Raw genomic sequence first — 23,635 nt, 5'->3', positions numbered from 1 at the left:
TCAATGATCCAAAGGTTTCCGAGTGAAGCGGTGTCTGGTTATCAATCGGTTGTGCGTCCTTAAACCTAAGCTATTAATCAAATAATGAATAAAATAAAAAACATTTATAATTTCCATCCTAATTTCTAAGTAAAATAAATGATGATTCCAATATGAATTAATATTCATTTTATTGAAGATATTGTTTACTTCTTTACGACCTATAAACTAATTACATAAGGATAACAAAAGAATATAATATAAACAAAACATTGACACTTATCCAATTATACTTCTTTTCGTATTATTCAATTTTAAGAGATAATATTTCATTTCATTTTTAATCTTCGAGCTCTAATATAATAATGTTATCGAAACTAATTCTAATTTAAACAACTTCAGAGCTTACAAAACTTCTAAGTTCTATCTATGCAATCATTTGCATGACTCTGTAAGACCGACAGAGATTTAAATGTTTTATTACAAATGGGACAACTGAGCATGGGCGGTGCCGGGACAGATTGACTTGAAGGCGAGGGAGGTGTTAATTCCTGAAAAAATAAAAAGAAAGTAGAAGATTAGCCAACCGATTTTCTTTCTAAATGTATCATCAAAGACTTACCCTTATGGGCCTTTGTGGATTGTTGAGATATACCTGGGCTGCAGCTGCTGCAGCCACTAAAGACGGTGTTGATCCTGCCGACGATGACATTGTTGACACTCTACGTTCATAATTTTCAACTAGTTTTTGACGTTCTTCCAAAAGTTCTTGATTACGTCTTTGTAAAGCTCTTAAATCTTGTAAAACTTGAGCTTTTTCACCAACAGCCGTTTGGCGACTTTCACGTTCCATCTCGAAATCTCTACGATGTACTTCATTTTGTTGTTCCAAGAGAACAATACGTTCATTTTGTATGGCATTTTCATTGTGCAGCAATTCGTTATTTCTTTGCAGTTCTTCGATTTTATTTTGTTTTTCAATATCGGCTGCCTTAAGATTTGCAATTTCGGCACGGTTGTGAGCTATTAACTCTTCGGCTGCAGTTAAATTAACTTTAAGGCAATTTAACTCATCAATATAATTTTTTTCCTATTCGAAATCAAGATTCAATATTAATTTTGTATTTAATGAAATTAATAGAAATATAGTGAAAACCACATACCATATCTTGTATATCCAAGTTTTTGGCCAATAATTCAGATAATTGTCGTTTTAGTTCTTTAACTATATGATCGTGTTCACCACGTGTTATATATAAATTGTCGAAGTTACTGTCGGTTTTCTCGGGAGTTTTCTTGGGTAGAAATTCAAATGTTGCCTATTTGTTAATAATAAATAATTCAAAGTTTTTGTGTTACTAAATTAGTTGTTGTATTGTATGTTCGTTTCACTTACCGTGTTCTGCTCTTCCAATCTAACAATTTGAGCTCTCATATTTTCCACCAAAGAATTCTTTTCCGATATGGTTTTTATCATTTCTTCACGATCCTTTTGCCTGGCCAAATCCACAGCCTTAGTTTGTTCAATTTGTTCATCAATGGATTTTTTGAGTTGCATGTTTTCAACACGTAGCTAAAACGAGAAGAGGCAAATAAAACAATTTAAAGATTAGAGGCTGTACTGTAATTAGTTATTCGGAAGCAACATATTTTTGGCTCCCTAATACATTCTTGTAGTTCTTTCTAAATGTTCTTTTATGATGTATGACTTAAGGGTCTTCACAACCTTCTGCACTAATTTAATATGCAGGTATGTTTGGATAATTCTTTTTGCATATTCCTATCCATCTTAGCTAGACGTTGGAGGAAATGGTGGAGGAACTTGTATTTCAAACTTGGCCAAAGGGCAATCTGTTCGATTTCCCCAAACAGCGTGGAGTCCTTGACAGTATCCAAGCGATCTTAAGTCCAACAAACGTTGATTTAAAAAAAATTCAGCGATAGTCTAACGTGGATTTTTTTAAAGAATATTTTTTCAGTGATCATAAAAACAACTAACGTTGATTTTTAAAGGATATTTTTAAGCGATCCTGAGATCAACAAACTTGGATTTTTAAAGAATATTTTTTCAGCGATCCTCAGTCCAACAAACGTGGATTTTAAAAGATATTTTTTCAGCGATCCTGAGACCAAGAAGCGTGGATTTTTGAAGAAAAGTTTTCACGATCCTGAGACCAAGAAACGTGGATTTTTGAAGAAAAGTTTTCGCGATCCTCAGACTTATAAAGGGGGATTTTTTAAAGAATATTTTTCAGCGATCCCCAGACTAATAAAGTTGTTTTTTTTTAAAGAATATTTTACAGCGATCCTCAGACCAACAAACGTGATTTTTTAAAGAATATTTTTCAGCGATCCTCAGTCCAACAAACGTGAATTTTTTTAAACAATATTTTTCAGCGATTCTCAGACTAATAAAGGTAGATTTTTTAAAGAATACTTTTTCAAGCGATCCTCAGACCAACAAACGTGGATTTTTAAAGAATATTTTTTCAGCGATCCTGAGGCCAACAAACGTGGATTTTTAAAGAATATTTTTCAGCGATCCTGAGACCAACAAACGTGGATTTTTTAAAGAATATTTTTAAGCGATCCTGAGACCAACAAACGTGGATTTTTTAAAGAATATTTTTAAGCGATCCTGAGACCAACAAACGTGGATTTTTTAAAGAATATTTTTTCAGCGATCCTGAAGCCAACAGACATTGATTTTTAAAGAATATTTTTTAAGCGATCCTGAGACCAACAAACGTGGATTTTTTAAAGAATATTTTTAAGCGATCCTGAGACCAACAAACGTGGATTTTTTAAAGAATATTTTTAAGCGATCCTGAGACCAACAAACGTGGATTTTTTAAAGAATATTTTTAAGCGATCCTCAGACCAACAAACGTGGATTTTTTAAAAAATATTTTTCAGCGATCCTCAGACCAACAAACGTGGATTTTTTAAAAAATATTTTTCAGCGATCCTCAGACCAACAAACGTGGATTTTTTAAAAAATATTTTTCAGCGATCCTCAGACCAACAAACGTGGATTTTTTAAAAAATATTTTTCAAAGATCCTCAGACCAACAAACGTGGATTTTTTAAAAAATATTTTTCAGCGATCCTCAGACCAACAAACGTGGATTTTTTAAAAAATATTTTTCAGCGATCCTCAGACCAACAAACGTGGATTTTTTAAAAAATATTTTTCAGCGATCCTCAGACCAACAAACGTGGATTTTTTAAAAAATATTTTTCAGCGATCCTCAGACCAACAAACGTGGATTTTTTAAAAAATATTTTTCAGCGATCCTCAGACCAACAAACGTGGATTTTTTAAAAAATATTTTTCAGCGATCCTCAGACCAACAAACGTGGATTTCTTAAAAAATATTTTTCAGCGATCCTCAGACCAACAAACGTGGATTTCTTAAAAAATATTTTTCAGCGATCCTCAGACCAACAAACGTGGATTTCTTAAAAAATATTTTTCAGCGATCCTCAGACCAACAAACGTGGATTTTTTAAAGAATACTTTTACAAGCGATCCTGAGGCTAACAAACGTGGATTTTTAAAGAATATTTTTTAAGCGATCCTGAGACCAACAAACGTGGATTTTTTAAAGAATATTTTTTAAGCGATCCTGAGACCAACAAACGTGGATTTTTTAAAGAATATTTTTTAAGCGACCCTTAGACCAACAAACGTGGATTTTTTAAAGAATATTTTTTAAGCGATCCTGAGACCAACAAACGCGGTTTTTTTAAAGAATATTTTTTAAGCGATCCTTAGACCAACAAACGTGGATTTTTTTAAAGAATATTTTTAAGCGATCCTGAGACCAACAAACGTGGATTTTTTAAAGAATATTTTTAAGCGATCCTGAGACCAACAAACGTGGATTTTTAAAGAATATTTTTAGGCGATCCTGAGACCAACAAACGTGGATTTTTTAAAGAATATTTTTAAGCGATCCTGAGACCAACAAACGTGGATTTTTTAAAGAATATTTTTAAGCGATCCTGAGACCAACAAACGTGGATTTTTTAAAGAATATTTTTAAGCGATCCTGAGACCAACAAACGTGGATTTTTTAAAGAATATTTTTAAGCGATCCTGAGACCAACAAACGTGGATTTTTTAAAGAATATTTTTAAGCGATCCTGAGACCAACAAACGTGTATTTTTTAAAGAATATTTTTAAGCGATCCTGAGACCAACAAACGTGGATTTTTTAAAGAATATTTTTAAGCGATCCTGAGACCAACAAACGCGGTTTTTTTAAAGAATATTTTTTAAGCGACCCTGAGACCCAACAATCGTGGATTTTTTAAAGAATATTTTTAAGCGATCCTGAGACCAACAAACGTGGATTTTTTAAAGAATATTTTTAAGCGATCCTGAGACCAACAAACGTGGATTTTTAAAGAATATTTTTAAGCGATCCTGAGACCAACAAACGTGGATTTTTTAAAGAATATTTTTAAGCGATCCTGAGACCAACAAACGTGGATTTTTTAAAGAATATTTTTAAGCGATCCTGAGACCAACAAACGCAGATTTTTAAATAATATTTTTAAGCGATCCTGAGACCAACAAACGTGGATTTTTTTAAAGAATATTTTTAAGCGATCCTGAGACCAACAAACGTGGATTTTTTAAAGAATATTTTTAAGCGATCCTGAGACCAACAAACGTGGATTTTTTAAAGAATATTTTTAAGCGATCCTGAGACCAACAAACGTGGATTTTTTAAAGAATATTTTTAAGCGATCCTGAGACCAACAAACGTGGATTTTTTAAAGAATATTTTTAAGCGATCCTGAGACCAACAAACGTGGATTTTTTAAAGAATATTTTTTCAGCGATCCTGAGACCAACAAACGTGGATTTTTTAAAGAATATTTTTTAAGCGATCCTGAGACCAACAAACGTGGATTTTTTAAAGAATATTTTTAAGCGATCCTGAGACCAACAAACGTGGATTTTTTAAAGAATATTTTTAAGCGATCCTGAGACCAACAAACGTGGATTTTTTAAAGAATATTTTTAAGCGATCCTGAGACCAACAAACGCGGTTTTTTTAAAGAATATTTTTTAAGCGACCCTGAGACCCAACAATCGTGGATTTTTTAAAGAATATTTTTAAGCGATCCTGAGACCAACAAACGTGGATTTTTTAAAGAATATTTTTAAGCGATCCTGAGACCAACAAACGTGGATTTTTAAAGAATATTTTTAAGCGATCCTGAGACCAACAAACGTGGATTTTTTAAAGAATATTTTTAAGCGATCCTGAGACCAACAAACGTGGATTTTTTAAAGAATATTTTTAAGCGATCCTGAGACCAACAAACGCAGATTTTTAAATAATATTTTTAAGCGATCCTGAGACCAACAAACGTGGATTTTTTTAAAGAATATTTTTAAGCGATCCTGAGACCAACAAACGTGGATTTTTTAAAGAATATTTTTAAGCGATCCTGAGACCAACAAACGTGGATTTTTTAAAGAATATTTTTAAGCGATCCTGAGACCAACAAACGTGGATTTTTTAAAGAATATTTTTAAGCGATCCTGAGACCAACAAACGTGGATTTTTTAAAGAATATTTTTAAGCGATCCTGAGACCAACAAACGTGGATTTTTTAAAGAATATTTTTAAGCGATCCTGAGACCAACAAACGTGGATTTTTTAAAGAATATTTTTAAGCGATCCTGAGACCAACAAACGTGGATTTTTAAAGAATATTTTTTAAGCGATCCTGAGACCAACAAACGTGGATTTTTTAAAGAATATTTTTTAAGCGATCCTGAGACCAACAAACATGGATTTTTTAAAGAATATTTTTTAAGCAATCCTGAGACCAACAAACGTGGATTTTTTAAAGAATATTTTTTAAGCGATCCTGAGACCAACAAACTTGGATTTTTTAAAGAATATTTTTTAAGCGATCCTGAGACCAACAAACGTGGATTTTTTAAAGAATATTTTTAAGCGATCCTGAGGCCAACAAACGTGGATTTTTTAAAGAATATTTTTAAGCGATCCTGAGGCCAACAAACGTGGATTTTTTAAAGAATATTTTTAAGCAATGGTTTTGTTGGCAACGGTTAGGTGGTTGCAACTTTAGTGCAGAGAAAAGCATCTGAGCCTTAGAGGAGCCGTGCTGTTGTAGTGCAGTGTAAACATGTTGAACGGTGGTCATAAGCGTCACAAACGTATGCGTATTATTTATTGCAAGTTCATTGTCTCGGGTTCTATCGCCGAGCTACTATGTCAGGTACTCCTTAAATTTTGTATGAAAAATTAAATTCTACTTACAGCTTCAATTTGATTTTGACAATCATTCAATTGTTGCTTGTAATGATTTTCCATGGTATTCATTTTTTCCTTCCATTCCAAAGAGTTTTTATAGAATAATGACATTGTGTTGTTGACCTTTTCAAGGGTGGCTATAAGAAACAAAGAGAAAAATGAGAAATGTGTTTATAAATTACGGGGAATAACACACACCTTTCAATTGCATATATTCGTTACACATTGTTTGCAATTTCATAACATCTTCGGCACTGGCTTGCATCGAAATACTGGGAAATTGGGAAAAGACACTTGACTGAAATAAAAGAACAAATTTTTATAGCATATGCTTGTTTATGTCGCTACAGAAATGGGCAAATATTTCTTTATTTTAATTTCGATATCACCAACGAATTTGCTAAATATTGAATGAAATTTTTCTTAAAAAAATTAATTTAAATAAAGAATTTATAATTCAATGTTATACCTTTAAAGCATCAGCATTAACTTCACCCAATATAAAACTGCTTGCCAAACTGGTAACTTTAGAAGATGGTGCAGATGTTGCTTTCTCATTCATCGTGTTCGAAGAATTTGTCATATTTTTATCAACATTATTTGTAGATGTTGTGGGTTGTATGTTTTCCTTGTTGTTCGAATTATAACCCATTGAAATGTTAAGTGGTGATGGTGGTGGGCGAGAGGTTAGTGACGTTTTGGGACTACGTTCCAATGGCGATTGTAGGGCACAATCTTCCAAGCTGAGTGGTAAAAAATCATTCTTAACTTCAACCTGTGGTCGCGACCATAAAATGCTCTCGGCAGAACGTTGCATTGATGATGACATAGTCGGTTTGTTTGGAGTTTCCTTAGATGCGGTCAATGACAACAGGGTGCTGCTTTTGTTTTCTTTTGACCCAGTCATAGATGTTGTTGGAGTTTCCTTTGATGCGGTCATTGACGTAGTCATCGATATTGTTGGAGTTTTATTAGAAGTTTGGCTTGCATTCTGCAGTTCCCCAAGTTGACTACTTTTCAGTGATGTAAAACAACTGCCTGGAGTATCCGATTGAATTGAAAGATGGGCACCTGAATCATTTCGATCGCCACCATCATGTTCCAATGAGGGCATAGGAGATGAACCCAATATAACAAACGATTCTTCGTCAGACATTTTTGCCGGGATTCACGAACCAGGGATTCAGAAGTAGAACTGAAAGAAAGAAATGTGACATTAAGTTTAAATTTAAAATTATTCAAACCATAAAAAGCAGAGCAGAGGTGAGAACAGAGTTGAATGTCATGGTCGATGGTAGCAGAATTCCAATCACAAAACTACCCCAAAATTCTAGGGGTTACATTGGAAAACCGAATGTTCATGTCGTCCTCGCATGCCACAGCTATTGGTGACAAGGTGAGATGTAGGAACAAGGTCCTCAAGTCCCTAGCCAGCAGCACTTGGGGTGCAGATAAAGAAACCTTGTTGACCACATATGGCGTTATATGTCAGATTGTGGTAAGATATGCGGGAGGCAATATAAATGCAACGCGATGGAAAAATGTTCAAACCTATCAAAATGCTGGCCGAACCTATCAAAGGCTCGGGTGTTACCGAGAGAGCCATCCTAATCACCATATGATGGATAGAACCCAACCACCCAGGCATGTCAGCACTGCTGACTCAGGGATCTTCATAATCTAGAAAGATGGGTGCAACGTTACAAGAGATAACGCCTATGTCAACAAGCCTATCAAGAAGGTTTAAATAGAACTCACACGGATGCAGTCGCAACTATCTTGTGAATGCGGTCCTCAGAGAACATCCCTCATATAACGTTGCTGAGCAGCGTCAGCTGCCACGACAAAATCAGAGCAGTTTTGGCTCTGGCCCAGCCGTCTAAATTCCTATAGGGAACGATCGATGACACCGTGTAAAACATCTTCCCAGCATGCACGACATACTGCACCTTTTCAACTGAATGTCAAACCGTGGTCCTCAAGAATGAATCTATACAAATTAAATTGTGACTAGTTCCGATTCTTTGAATACATTTCAGACATTGCAATGCTCGAACAAAAAATTTGGTATTAAATATCTTTTAAAATTACAGCATATGGCAATATGCCAAAAAGAATACAAAAGGTAGTTCAAAATAAAGGAGCACAAATTATTAATAATATAAACATCTTAAATTACAGTATATCCTAAAACTAATATTAATTAATGATTTTCAAAATGTACTTATTATTTTGTCCATCAATTTTTTTGACTTTCTTAATATCGCATTTAGAAAGTTGTTTATCTTGAAGATCCACACAAAAGTTATTTTTTTAAGTGTCATTTATGTTGCAAAACTTAAGTTCATGATTAACTTTGCTTTAAAGTGCATACTAACGTTTGTACTTATTATATTGGTCATATGTGTATATTAGGGCGGTGCGATTTGTATGTAAGGAAAAAAACCTTAATGGGCCCTTCGCGTTTCTGATTCCTGGGATTGAACTGAGCAAAAAAGTCAACTAGAACTTAGGTCTACCGCGAAAATCGAGCCTCCCGATTTTGATTTTAAGTTTTTTATTAGCATATAATGCCCAAACCATTGAGATTTTCGATCCAATACAAAGACAAAAATTGTAGTGAGTGAACCGATTAAAAAATAATAAATTGTTCGAAAGATATTATTTACCCCTTTAAAAGGAAGAAGGATCAATAGAAATCCGTTGTGAAGAAAAGAAGATATGTCCGTTGAAATTTGAAAATGTAAGAAACCCAGATTTTCACTATTTTTACCGTTGTCCATGGATCCCAACACGATAGAATTTTGCATCAGAACGCTTGAATATTTTTCTGGTCAACTTTGTAGCACAGTGCTATTTATCGACGTTTTCCGAAAAGTTTGCCCCTTCTCAAAGTCAAAACTGCCTGAAGGAGCGTTCCAATGCTTTTGCGATGTATTAGAGAGTTCTTAATCACTGTCTTGGCTACAATTTTTGTCTTTGTATTGGATCGAAAATCTCAATGGTTTTGGGCGTTATATGCTAAAATGTCCAAAAAACATGGATAAAAAACTTAAAATCAAAATCAGGAGGCTCGATTTTCGCGGTAGACCTAAGTTCTAGTGGACTTTTTTGTTCAGTTCAATCCCAGGAATCAGAAACGCGAAGGGCTCATTAAGGTTTTCAAATCGCCCCGGCCTAGTGTATGTATATACTGTCTCAAAACACTGTTACTAAATTCAAGAATCCTATGAAATAAAATAAACATTAATATGGTTTTCTGTCATTAAATACATATTTATAGCAACGAACAAGAACGACATATTCGGGATTTCCCCGTATTATGATGAAGGCATGAAGATAAAACAGTAACGAACAACAGAAAAGCAATATTCACAATCAGCATTGTGTTTTCTACTCATCTGTTTGTGGATATGTTTGTTGGATAACCAAGAAGCTATACAATCATACACATTTCTCGGAAACGTCCCAAAATAAAAGGCAATAGATTCCATTATGAAATAAAACTGGATGTCTCACTCTGTTTTCAGGCGTAAACGACGTATCGAAAATAGAAAATTATGGCTTGTTTTAATAAGACGATTCGAATTCACCATAGGCCATTTGTTAAAAAATGGAGTTTAACAGATAATCTGACCCATATAAAAAAAGTGTGTGTCCGTAATCCAAGATTTTGTATGTCATATGTATCCTCTCAATTTAGGCACATGTATGTATGCCTCCATGTGGCCATGTGAAGCATTCACATATGCAATGGCTCTATTTGTGATGTATACAGTTTGAAATATATTATATCGCATGGGAATAATTTGGCCCTAAAATTAACACAAACATGCAATATTGCCGTTTAATATGCATCTACGATAATTTTTGTTCGTCCCCATTTACTCCCAACAACAACAAAGGAACGACATGGCTTGCGGACATTAAACGACATACTTATTAAAATTGTACGCCAATCAATAAAATACGCACTAAATGCGTAAATGGAAAAACAAATTTAAAAAACCAAAAGAAGGGTATCCCCCGATTTAAGACCAATTGCATGATTTGATCCCGATATATTTCGGCAAATGACTCAGACTCGCATTATTTTGATTTTCTTCTTACCTTATGCGGCGTTACCAAATGTTGATGAATAATTCTTCTTCGTCAATTCCAAAGAACAAAACAAATCGATAATAGTGATATTTTTCAACTATTGTTTGTTTTGGCTGCACAGATTAATAGGCTGTTATTGTTGTTTATTACATGACCAGCACTATGGATTGGTTTTTTTCACTTCCACTAACCAAAAAGTACTCCAATTTTCACTGCGTTGTGAAATTTTGCCAGATTGTTATCTATTTTTATATGCGACGATGAAACACAACGGCGTATATTTGTTATTTATATAGATGTATGTGCACCGCGTTGCACATAAATATATATAAAATAAAGAATATTTTTAACTAATGTTTTTATTAGAAAACTCCAAAAACAACTGCTCCCGACAAATAGTTTGATACGAATGAATAGACAAATATAAAATGTGAACTAATAAGAAAGACGATATGGAAGGGAAATAACCAAAATAAATTAAATATAGGGTTCTATAGATGGGTATGCTAGATGCGATTAGTTGACGTCGTAGCTGTACGTTACTTGAGTGTTGAGGCAACACATAAAAATAAAAGCGCGTTTAGACGATATACTTAAGAGAATGTTCACGGTTTAATTAAAGCGTTTCTACACGGTATGTTTTTTACATATTTGTGCATACCAACTGTCACTTTTTACAAATCTGAATTTTGTACACATGGTGTGAACCATACAGAAATTTCAATGCATCAAAGAGTTATGTGCATACATATGTATATTTCGCGCTCTATTCTCGTCTGTACAACAAAAGGTAAACAGCTGTTTTGTTTGTACGCGATATAAATAAAGAAAAAAAAAAACAGAAAACGAATGAAAAATAAAATTTTGCCGTGCAGAAGGAATTACATATGGGCGAAAAAAAGTGACAGTTGCTATGCATGAATCTGTAAAAAACATACCGTGTAGAAACCCCATTAGAAAGGTTAGCTAATGCGGCTCCTACTAGAGCTGGCAACAAATCGATGGCACTATCGATTATAATTTAAAAATTCAATATCGATAGATAGTTTGGCCTATCGATATTATCGGAATAAAAACCCATAACCTGAAATCCATTGAAATAAATAGTAATTTCGCTGCTTTTCGGTTATGTGTGTGTAAGAAAGTAAGTCCGTAATCACACGTACACATTTTTCGGTAAAATAAAATGTATTTTTTACATTTTTTTTATAAAATAATAGCTGTTGTTTATTCTCCTTTACATGTCTGTGAACTACTTTTGCATAATTTCAAGAAAATCATTGACATTTCCGCCATTTTCATCTCCAAATTAATGGCGATGACAACTTAACGATAATATTGATAGCAATCGATATTTTAAAACATTATATCGAAAATGTCTAAAGTGGAGTACACACGATCAGTTTTGACTGTCAGTTTTGCTCAAATATTCGGTTGCTTGCCAGTGTGACCGTTCATTTTTGTCAGTCATCAGTAGACTGCGGAATCCTATGCAAATGCATATATGGTTAGGATGGTCGTAGAGAAAATCTGATTAGACAGAAACTCGTTTTATTACAAAATAAAACGAATTATCCCCAGAAATTTTTGCATATTTTGCATATTCTGCATATCGTGCATATTTTGACATATTTGTACATATCTGCATAAAATGAGCATATGCAAAACCATATGCAAAAATACAGTCGGACCTCGATTATCCGTTATGGTCGGGACCGGAGGCATTACGGATAATCGATTTTTCCGGTTAATGGAGGCAATGCTTTTATGCAGTTTTTGAACATATTTTTAGGAAAAAATGGCATAATATTGTAAATTAATATGAAAATTGCAATTTTTATAAAATTTGTTACGGCAATCCACCAAATTTTAGAAGAATACATAATATCGTCATAATCAGATTCATATGAATTGACTTTGTCCCATGGGTTTTGTGATACCATAAATACACAAATTGTGTAATACGGGAGAATTTCGAGTTTTCGTTTGTTTACCTTTTGTTTGCTTAATCAAATTAATTGGAAAGTCTGTTTTTACTCCCTGGTAATGAGGTTTATAACGGAAAATGGAAGAAATGCAAAAAGTCCAATATTTCTTTTCTATCACGGATAATGGAGGTTCCCGGATAATCGATTCACGGATAATCGAGGTTCAACTGTATATTCAAGGATTTGTGGTCTAAATATCCCACCGAAATGGCTGAAATTTGGTATTAAGTCTTCGTTAGGGGTATGCAAATTTACAACTGAAATCTGTCCGCATAGGTCCACGTCTTCACATAGCCCCCATAGAACGGTACCTCTCGATTTTCGGTATTTTGAAGGTTGTGCCCTCAATATCCCTCCGAAATGGCTGAAATTTGGTATTAAGTCTTCGATGTGGGTATAAAACTTTCCACCTGAAATTTGTCGGTATAGGTCCTCGTCTTCATATAGCCCCCATAGAACGGTACCTCTCGATTTTCGGTATTTTGAAGGTTGTGGCCTTAATATCCCTCCGAAATGGCTGAAATTTGGTATTAAGTCTTCGATGTGGGTATAAAACTTTCCACCTGAAATTTGTCGGTATAGGTCCTCGTCTTCATATAGCCCCCATAGAACGGTACCTCTCGATTTTCGGTATTTTGAAGGATGTGGCCTCAATATCCCTCCGAAATGGCTGAAATTTGGTATTAAGTCTTCGATGTGGGTATAAAACTTTCCACCTGAAATTTGTCGGTATAGGTCCTCGTCTTCATATAGCCCCCATAGAACGGTACCTCTCGATTTTCGGTATTTTGAAGGTTGTGCCCTCAATATCCCTCCGAAATGGCTGAAATTTGGTTTTAAGTCTTCGATGTGGGTATAAAACTTTCCACCTGAAATTTGTCGGTATAGGTCCTCGTCTTCATATAGCCCCCATAGAACGGTACCTCTCGATTTTCGGTATTTTGAAGGTTGTGGCCTCAATATCCCTCCGAAATGGCTGAAATTTGGTATTAAGTCTTCGATGTGGGTATAAAACTTTCCACCTGAAATTTGTCGGTATAGGTCCTCGTCTTCATATAGCCCCCATAGAACGGTACCTCTCGATTTTCGGTATTTTGAAGGTTGTGGCCTCAATATCCCTCCGAAATGGCTGAAATTTGGTATTAAGTCTTCGATGTGGGTATAAAACTTTCCACCTGAAATTTGTCGGTATTGGTCCTCGTCTTCATATAGCCCCCATAGAACGGTACCTCTCGATTTTCGGTATTTTGAAGGTTGTGCCCTCAATATCCCTCCGAAATGGCTGAAATTTGGTATTAAGTCTTCGATGTGGGTATAAAACTTTCCACCTGAAATTTGTCGGTATAGGTCCTCGTCTTCATATAGCCCCCATAGAACGGTACCTCTCGATTTTCGGTATTTTGAAGGTTGTTGCCTCAATATCCCTCCGAAATGGCTGAAATTTGGTATTAAGTCTTCGATGTGGGTATAAAACTTTCCACCTGAAATTTGTCGGTATTGGTCCTCGTCTTCATATAGCCCCCATAGAACGGTACCTCTCGATTTTCGGTATTTTGAAGGTTGTGCCCTCAATATCCCTCCGAAATGGCTGAAATTTGGTATTAAGTCTTCGATGTGGGTATAAAACTTTCCACCTGAAATTTGTCGGTATAGGTCCTCGTCTTCATATAGCCCCCATAGAACGGTACCTCTCGATTTTCGGTATTTTGAAGGTTGTGGCCTCAATATCCCTCCGAAATGGCTGAAATTTGGTATTAAGTCTTCCCTGGGGGTAAAAAACTTTCCACCTAAAATTTGTCAGTTTGGGTGCAGGCCTTCATATAGCCCCCATAGACCGATACCTCCCGATTTTCGGTATTTTGAAGCTTGTTGCTGTGGTTATACATTTCTCTATTTTATTGACTTGTCTGAAGAGAATTTTAAACAGAAAAATTGTACACACAAACATTTTTGTACCTATTATTGAAATATTTGTTGCATAAGAAAATATGTAAAATGCATAAATTTTGCATATGCAAAAATTTGCCCAGTCTCAAAATTTGACATGAATCGGACCAAAAATAGGGGTTGCATAAAATTCCGCTGTCTAGTCATCAGGCAACCACAAAATATTTTGTGGTTGCTGGACTGTTTGACAGTAATCGATAATTCCGAAAAATCGACAGTCAAAACGTCGTGTGTACCCCGCTTACTGTTGGGAATATCAATGGTTTGCCAGCTCTAGCTCCTACACGGTATGTTTTATACATAATGAGTGTCTCTTTTTATAAGTCTGAATTTAGTACACATGGTGTAAACCATACAAAAATTTCAATGCATCAAAGTGATATGGGTATACATTAGAGCTAGCAAAAAATCGATGGCACTATCAATAAAATCGATTGTTTTTTCAAAATTAAATATCGATAGATAGTTTTGCCTATCGATATTATCGGAACAAAAACCCCCAACCCAAAACTCATTAAAATAAATAGAAATTTCGCTGCTTTTCGGTTTTGTGTGTGTAATGCTATGTTTACATTTACGAAATCCACTCGATTTCATCTGTCAAATCCATAGATTAAACCATGGTACAATAATTCATAGGTAGGCCAGGTATGAGAATCGCCAAAAAAATACAACCCTGTCGCTATGGCGTAAAACGTCAAAATTGTTTTGATGAATGATAACGGATGAGTAAACAAAGAAGAAGAAGAACGAAATGTTGAAATGAAAACAAAACAGAGTTGAATTTTTTGATCAATAATAAATATCAACTCTGCATGTCAACACGGTTTTGACAGATTAAGCCATAACAAAAAAAAAATTGTAATCAGCTGTTAGCTGTGGCCTACCTAAGAATTATTGTACCATGGGTTAAACGTCAAATGAAATCCAATGGATTTCAGATGAGATTTCATTTGACGTTTGAGCTATGGAATTGACAGATGAAATCGAGTGGATTTCGTAAATGTAAACTTAGCATAAGCCCGTAGTCAAACGTACATATTTTTCGGAAAGGTAAAATGTATTTTTTTTTTTAATATTTTTATAAGATAAAAGCAATAATTTTTAGCCGCAAAGTGTTCCCTTACTTTTGAAAACATACAATTTATAGCTCTGTTCCTTTACGTGCAAGAATCTTCAAGTTTTACTACTTTTTACTCGAAAAGCGTTCCTTTACTTCAGACACAATTGGTCTGTTCCTTTACTTTTGAAAATGGTAAAACCGGCAAAAGTAGCAAAAGTTGAAAACTACTCCCATATGAATTGTATAGTGTCTGAAGTAAAGGAACGCTTTTCGAGTTAAAAGTGGTAAAACTTGAAGATTCTTGAACAGAGCTAATACAATTCATATGGGAGCAGTTTACAACTTCTACTAATTTTGCCGGTTTTACCATTTTCAAAAGTAAAGGAACAGACCATGGTACAATAAAGTAGAGGTAGGTCACTGAGAAATGCCACCCTGCAGCCATGGCTTAAAACGTCAAATGGCATGGTACAATAATAATGGTAGATGTACCTGCATAGCTATCCCGTATTACAAAAACATATGGAACTTAAAGCTTCACTTTTTATATGTTAAAAGTGTCATATAGTGTAAAAACATTTCTTTAGCTAGGCTCCAGAATATTCTTGTTGGAAAAGTGTTCCAAAAATAGCAGATAAATGTCAGCAGAATTTTTACAAAAATTGTAATTTTACATTCCCATACTTTTGGAACAAATTTAAATTAATATCAATATTTGATAAATTGTTCATTCGTAAGTTTTGCTAAAAAAATCAACAATTTTATTTTGCCAAGCGAATACATATTTTTTGTCCTTGTTTTCAATTTTAAGATATAGTGTTACAGCAGAAGTTTTTTGTTGGAACAATTCAGCGATACATCTACCTTTATGATTGCATAATGTCAAAAACAGTACAAAATGTCAACCCTGCTTTTGACAGATTAGGCCATAAAAAGAAAAAAATTGTAATCAGCTGTTAGCTGTGGCCTACCTTTACTTTATTCTACCGTGGAACAGACCATATATGAGAGCAGTTCACCACTTTTACAATTTTTTGCCAATGTTACCATTTTTAAAAGTAAAGGAATATACGAAATATAAATATTATATATTGCTAGGTTTACATTTAAGAAATCCACTCGATTTCGTAAATGTACTATATGTATGTGTACTGTTTGAATAATATACCAAACAATTTCAAAAACAATCGAATTTAATGATTTTTAAATGGTCTGTTCTAGAACTGCAAGAATATACTAATTTTTACAATTTTTTCGATAACATAAAGGAAAAAATGTTATCGTAGTAAAAAATAGTAGCTTCTTGCAGGTTCTAGAACAGAGCAAAAATTGTTTTTAACCCTGCGTTTACACATGACAGGACAGTTGAGTTCATGTATTAAATGTCAAAAAACCAAAACTTGCCTGTGTGACATAGGCATCCAGACAACTGCAAAAAAGTTGTAAAATTATAAATAAAAAACGGCGATTCCTTTTTGCTTTCCGTTCACATATTTTGTTTTTATTCGTGTTCTTTTGTTTTCAATACATTTGAATTATTATCTCACACATTTTTCAAAAAATGTCAAAAACTTGTCAACCTTATACTGTCTGTGAAAAACTGATGGACAGCTGGGAGACAGCCGACAAATGTATGTATGTGTTAGTAAATCAGAGTTGTATTTGAATACAAACTGTCTGCTGTAAACGCCTAGTAATGCCTAGGTAATAGAGATGGCAACAAATCGATGGCAATATCGATTCAATATTGGAAGATCGATTGCAATATCGATTCAAAAATCTATTGAAATGATTCCGGTTTTGTGGATGTGAACAAAGACATAAATGTAACAATATGGGACATTTTTTTGCTATCATTCTTCAGTAATACGATAGCTACGTCATTTATTCTAAACAACGCACGAAAACACCATACTATTATAAGCAACCCTGCTTTTTGTCATATACATACTGCCGAAAAATTCTACTGTGTATGTTGCTGTTGTATGATGGAGAAAAACAAAAACACTCAAACAATAACCAAAGTGAAAATAAATGGTTAAAAAAACTTACAAAAATTATGTTTTTTTTTTTGAATTAAGTCAAATTAGTCCTTGGTCACACTAGAAGGTTTCATTGAAACAATTTCATGAAATCCAGGGTTCCTAGGTCGATTTCCATACTAGAGTAAAATCAAAGCAAATTTATATAAGGTATATGCATGAATTACAACACTTACAACATTTACAAAAACAACATTGATGTTATTGAAAATTAATTGTCAAAGGTAAATATTGAATAATAGGGTCATTCCACAAATTTCTACAGGAAAAACATAAATATATTTTGAAAATCCTCTAAAATAGAACAAATTTGAATCAAAATGTAAATATAACGCATTCAGAACTCTCGTAGGTAATTTTTATTACACGTTTAGGCCGCCATCAGACCATCTGCTTTTTCACATGTATGGCATCAGCTGTTCTGTATACATCGGACCTCTATTATCCGTGATGGTCGGGACCGGAGGCATTACGGATAATCGATTTTCACGGATAATGGAGGCAATGTTTTTATGCAGTTTTTGAACATATTTTAAAATTAAAAATGGCATAGTATTGTACAATGATAATAGAGTCAGTAATTTTTGTTATATTTCTAAAGGTAATCTACAAAATTTTAGAAAGATACATAATACCATCTTCAGATTCATCTGAATTGACTTTGTCCCAAGGTTTTTGTAATACATACCATTAATATACAAATTGTATAATATGGGAGAATTTCCAGTTTTCTTTTGTGTACCTTTTGTTTGCTTAATCATATTTATTGGAAAGTGTGCTTTTACTCACGGATAATAAAGTTTATAACGAAAAATATAGGAAATGGAAAAAATACCAACATTTCTTATCTATCCCGGATAATGGAGGTTCCCGGATAATCGATTCACGGATAATCGAGGCTCAACTGTATTAGTATACCCAAAGTGACAACATACATGTGAAAAGGCAGATGGTCTGATGACCGCCTTAGATGAAAACCAGTACTTTATATTAACAAATTTCCATGTTTCAAATTTCATGTGTAGACCCTATTTTATTTTTAAAACTAAATTTACATAAGTAAGAATACAGCTGATTGGCACTTCCACCTTACTAGGCGTTTACACCAGACAGTTTGTCTTTAAATACAACTCTGATTTACTAACACATACATATATTTATCGTTTGTCTCCCAGCTGTCCATCATTTTTTCAAAGACAGTCGGTATAACAAATTTTTGACAAATGTGTGAGATAATAATTGAAATGTGTTAAAACAAAAGAACATGAACAAAAACAAAATATGTATGTGAACGGAAAACAAAAAGAAATCTATGATTTTCATTCATAATTTTAAAACTGTTTTTGCTGTTGTTGAGACGCCTACGTCACACAAGCAAGTTTTGGGATTTTGACAATCAATACATGAACTCAACTGTCCTGTCACGTGTAAACGCAGGGTTACTACTTACAACATGGGTAAAGCCGGTAATAGAGTTGTTAAATCTAGTGAACTAGTTCAGTACCATAGTTCGTTTGCGTATGATTAATCTTATTAAAACAAAGAGATAATATAACTCATTCGCAGTTCGTTCATGGAAACAACCGGTGTCCACTGAACTATATTTTGAACTAGGTCGTTCAAACGAACTAGATTTTAACAACTCTAGCCGGTAAAAGAAAGACATGTTGAAAATGAGTTCCACATAGAAATTTGTTCGAAGAGTACGGGAACGAAAAAAAATGAAGAAACGTACAAAAATCTGTAAGAATTGTCAAAATTAACATATCAGCCAATCAGAAACCAGCAAACATATTACTGCTATTTGCTTGCGCGGGCTATTCGGCGGCATCTTCGTTTAAGTTTTCCTAGTTTTTGGAATACAAGAAGGTTTTTTTTTCGCAAGAAGTTGGAAAAAAGGAAAAACAACTATCTGGTTTTGAAAAAAGCTAACATTTGGATGTTCTTTCCAGATTTCCGTTTTGAAATTCATGATGAAACACCAGAGTACGTAAAAATACTTTAAATAAAATTTCCAATCGTTTCGTTTCGTATTTTCCATAGGAACAATACAAAACGAAACATAACCCTTGTTGGCCGAGCTCGCTGTTTAGTTTCGTTTTGTTTACATTCGTGAGTACGAACAAAACGAAAAGCGAAAAGTACTCAACTCCACAACAACAGATAGAAAACTAAATAGTACTTAACACATGTGAATAAATCAAAAACGTTTGGTGGTTGATAAAATTCACTGTGGTATGCTGATGCTAACTTATAGGGTTGTTAAACAATCACATGTGTGTGTGTGTGTGTCTGAGTGTGTCATTGACCATAACGCACGGCAAACGTTTCCCAAAAATACTTGTCGTTTCGGTGGTGAATGAAACAACTCGGCAAAGCATAGCCGAAGTTACATTTCACCAATCGTACGGTTTCCATCTTTTTACGTTGAAAAGTTTGTGTTTTTGTTTTGGTTGTGAGAATGAAACGATTCAGAGAAGCTGAAAAGTTTGTGGCTTTGTGTGATTGGTACGGGAATCGTTTTGTTTCTTTCCGTTCATTGTGAAACACACATCAACGCTCAGCGTTGCTGTGATTTTTTCCATGTGGTCGTTGTTTTCTTGTCAACGCGTCACGCAAACCTTAAGCGGCCCATACACTATCGTATTGGCTTGTCCAGCCGATGAACCCCTTCTGTACGTGTGTGGTTGATAAGTGTGTAGCAAAGCATTCAATCTGCAACCGAAATCTTCAAATTTTCTTCTAAAAATAAATGAACTTAATTTATGTATTTTATTTCTTCATTAAAACAATGTTTTGTTTTTTCAAAATTTCGTTTTGAAAACTTTGAAAATAAACCATATTCTTCGGATTGGCTGGATTTCATTTTGAAAATCAAAACTAGTATGATTTTCCTCAATCCATAAAATTCACACACACATTCTCATATTATGAAAAATTTACACATACTACTACAAATATTGACATCAAAATTTGGTAAGCTGTAGACTGATTGTCACTTTCATAGTGGGGTACACACGATCAGTTTTGCGCAAATAATCGGTTGCTTGCCAGTGTGGCCGTTTATTTTTGTCAGTCATCAGGCAACCACAAAATATTTTGTGGTTGCTGAACAGTTTGACATTTATCGATATTTCCGAAAAATCGACAGTCAAAACTGATCGCGTGTACCCCGCTTTACTCGTCTCTTTTTGTATACGTCAAGTACGATAATTTTAGGAACTGCATAGTTTATTTCAAGTACCTATTCTAAAAACCATGTTAAAGTTCTAATTGTTAAAATCAATATTGGAATATTACCAAATACGTAGAAGTATGACGTGAAATTCCAATTAAATATTAATCTCAGGGAATTGCGCTGCACAATTATTAACAACTAAAAGTACGTTTACATTTACGAAATCGAGTGGATTTTAACTGTAACAGTCTGTTTTTGTATGTCGAAACGAAAATGTGTGCTAATGAAACATACCCAAACTTTAGTTTTCGAAATATTATTTTACCTTTGCTTTTGCTTCAAAACAAAAACAAAAACGAGTATGATAGTATTTCATTCGCACATATTTTCGTTTCGACACACAGAGGGGAAACATAGGCCTAAAGTTGCTCAAAACTCAAAATATGAAAATTGTTTTTTATGAAAAAATTTTTGATAAACGGCAACCAGACTCTTTTCTACATTTACTATAATCATCCTCGACTTTGTAAGATTAACCAATCCAATGCAGCAGTCGATTGAACTGAGCCATACTGAAAACAAAAAGTAAATTTTCAAAAACTAAGAAATTAGGTGAACATTAAAATGACATTATTTTCGCAAAAATTTATATTTTTCAAGATTTGTTGTTTTTGTACAGTCTCCGAACAAGATTAGGATTTAAAATTTTCAGATTGATTTTACATCTTTGCTCTTTAATAATGGTGATACATATCCTCTTTATGAAAATTTTTTATGATTGTTTTTAAGATTACTACAATTTCAATAATGAAAAAGTCTATTTCCCCGTTGTTTCCCGACCATAGTTTCTTCTAATGTTTTATGCGCTTAAGTCTCAAATATCAGATTCAAACATAAAAAATTGCGCATATTTGCGCCATTCCGAAAAAAATCTAATTTTTCTCATCTAAAATATGAAATATTTTTATATGCACTTGCCAGGTTTACTCCATGATGGAATTATAATTATGTAATTTCTAACATAAATGAAAAAAAAGGTCGAATAAAATCAACACTTACAAATTTTTTTGGAATGATATATTTTTTCCTCAAAAATATTTATCCCTAATATACATGGAAAATAGAAACAAAAATATATAAAATGTCGTATAGAATTTGACACTAATGTTTGGTTTACATTCGGCGTCTTTTCGTGATTTCGAAGGCGTTTCGTGATTTCGGGCGGAATCAAGCAAAAATTATCATGATTTCGCATACAAAAACGAAATCATCTCATTTCGTGATTTCAGCGAAATCAACATCGAAATCACAGTACACATGATATACAACCCTGCTTTTGCCTGAAAAAGTACCAAAAGTTGCAACACTTTTCACGTATCACAATAAACAAGGTAGATGGTCAGTTGCTGCAACAAAAAATTTTAGTATCAAAATTTGTAAGCAATGTGAAAAAATATGAAATTACTTTGTTAAAAAGCTGTTTTTCATTGTGTTCCCGTACTTTTTAGTGGTTATGTTAGAAAAAAGAGCGAATTTTCATAAATTGCTTCCCCATACAAATTTCTTAAAAAAGACGGGAACGGACAAATGACGGAAATTGCAAAAACTCCAGCAGAAATGTCAAAATCAACGTATCAGGTATCGTAGTTAGATGCCAACGAACATGCTGCTAGTTTCTAATAGGCCAAAATTGTATGGCAGAAAATAGGAGAAGAGAGTGTTATTCGGCGCTGTTATTGTTTAAAGAGAAGTGCAAGTCTTGCTAGATTTCGGAGTACGGGAAATCATTTATAGCACTGAACGGGCAAACTACTTCAAGTAATAATATTTTGCAGGTTCTGGGCACAAATTTTATCTATCAAAATTTATTATTATGATGTCTCAACGATAAAATAATTTTTTATTTTTTTATTTGTTAGTACTATACACAATTAATACGATATATAGATAATTTTACGGTAATTTTCCAAATAAAGTTGTAAAGTTCTATATTGTCGTATATTTTTAATGACTAATTAAATATACAACAACTTGTTTTGAAAATTCATGTTCGATCAGCTGCGCATATGCATCTACCTTGATAATTGTGATATGTTTGAAATCAACAAAAAAATATGTATAAACACCGGGGTGTATTTCAGGATTTCGTAAAATCCAGTGGATTTTGGAGCGCAAGTGTAAACTTGGAATAACATTACAGCCCAGTTCAGTCAGCTTCGTATTGCTGTTACCATTTATTGTTGTTGTTGTTATCATGAGTACTGTGATTTCGATGTTGATTTTGCTGAAATCACGAAATGAGATGATTTCATTTTTGTATGCAAAACGAAATCACCAAACGATGCCCAATGTAAACCAAGCATTAGACTATACACTTATACGATGACTAACTAGGCGTTTACACCAGACAGTTTGTCTTCAAATACAACTCTGATTTACTAACACATACATACATTTGTCGTTTGTCTCCCAGCTGTCAATCATTTTTTCACAGACAGTCGGCTTAACAAATTTTTGATATTTTTGTCAAAAAGAAGTGAGATGATAATTCAAATGTGCTGAAAACAAAAGAATATGTACAAAAACAAAATATGTGAACAAAAACGAAAAGGAATCGATGATTTTCATTCATAATTTTACAACTGCTTTTGCAGTTGTCTGGACGCCTACGTCACACAGGCAAGTTTTGGGTTCTTGACAATCAATACATGAACTCAACTGTCCTGTCATTTGTAAACGCAGGGTAAAAACCTCGACACATAAGCTCTGTTCCTTTACGTGCAAGAATCTTCAAGTTTTACCACTTTTTACTCCAAAAGCGTTCCTTTACTTCATACACCGTACAATTCATATGGGAGTAGTTTACAATTTTTACTACTTTTGCCGGTTTTACTATTTTCAAAAGTAAAGGAACAGACCAATACGAAGCATAGCATTCTTGCTTAAGCCATATCTGTTAAATGACTAAAGACCAAGTTCGACGTAATTCAAATGTGATTCTGAAATCATTTTATTAGGTAGAACTTGGTCTT

General features: G+C 33.8%; 1 protein-coding gene across 2 annotated transcripts; it reads right to left on the bottom strand.

Moving 5' to 3' along the window:
• Window positions 1-155: 155 nt before the first annotated feature.
• On the bottom strand, window positions 156-10,930 carry key (NF-kappa-B essential modulator kenny). Of its 2 annotated transcripts, none has more exons than XM_073991716.1 (8): window positions 10,395-10,930; window positions 6,754-7,479; window positions 6,483-6,582; window positions 6,291-6,421; window positions 1,376-1,552; window positions 1,143-1,298; window positions 602-1,069; window positions 156-530 (listed from the first exon to the last, which is right to left on the bottom strand). In XM_073991716.1, exons 2-8 carry the CDS (start codon window positions 7,438-7,440, stop codon window positions 396-398), a joined length of 1,854 nt encoding a protein of 617 aa, XP_073847817.1. In that variant the 5' UTR covers window positions 7,441-7,479; window positions 10,395-10,930; the 3' UTR covers window positions 156-395. The 2 variants fall into 2 exon arrangements, with proteins under 2 accessions (XP_073847817.1, XP_073847818.1); XM_073991717.1 differs by lacking the exon at window positions 10,395-10,930 and adding an exon at window positions 8,045-8,274 and having other exon boundaries at window positions 6,754-7,964.
• Window positions 10,931-23,635: the final 12,705 nt, after the last annotated feature.

The sequence above is a fragment of the Musca autumnalis genome, unplaced genomic scaffold (genome assembly GCF_047663935.1).
Source record: "Musca autumnalis isolate F117 unplaced genomic scaffold, ASM4766393v1 scaffold_5, whole genome shotgun sequence".
In the NCBI taxonomy this organism is placed as follows: domain Eukaryota; kingdom Metazoa; phylum Arthropoda; class Insecta; order Diptera; family Muscidae; genus Musca; species Musca autumnalis.
The sequence above is the reverse complement of the archived record's forward strand: the minus strand, read 5'-3'. Positions and strand labels throughout refer to the sequence as shown.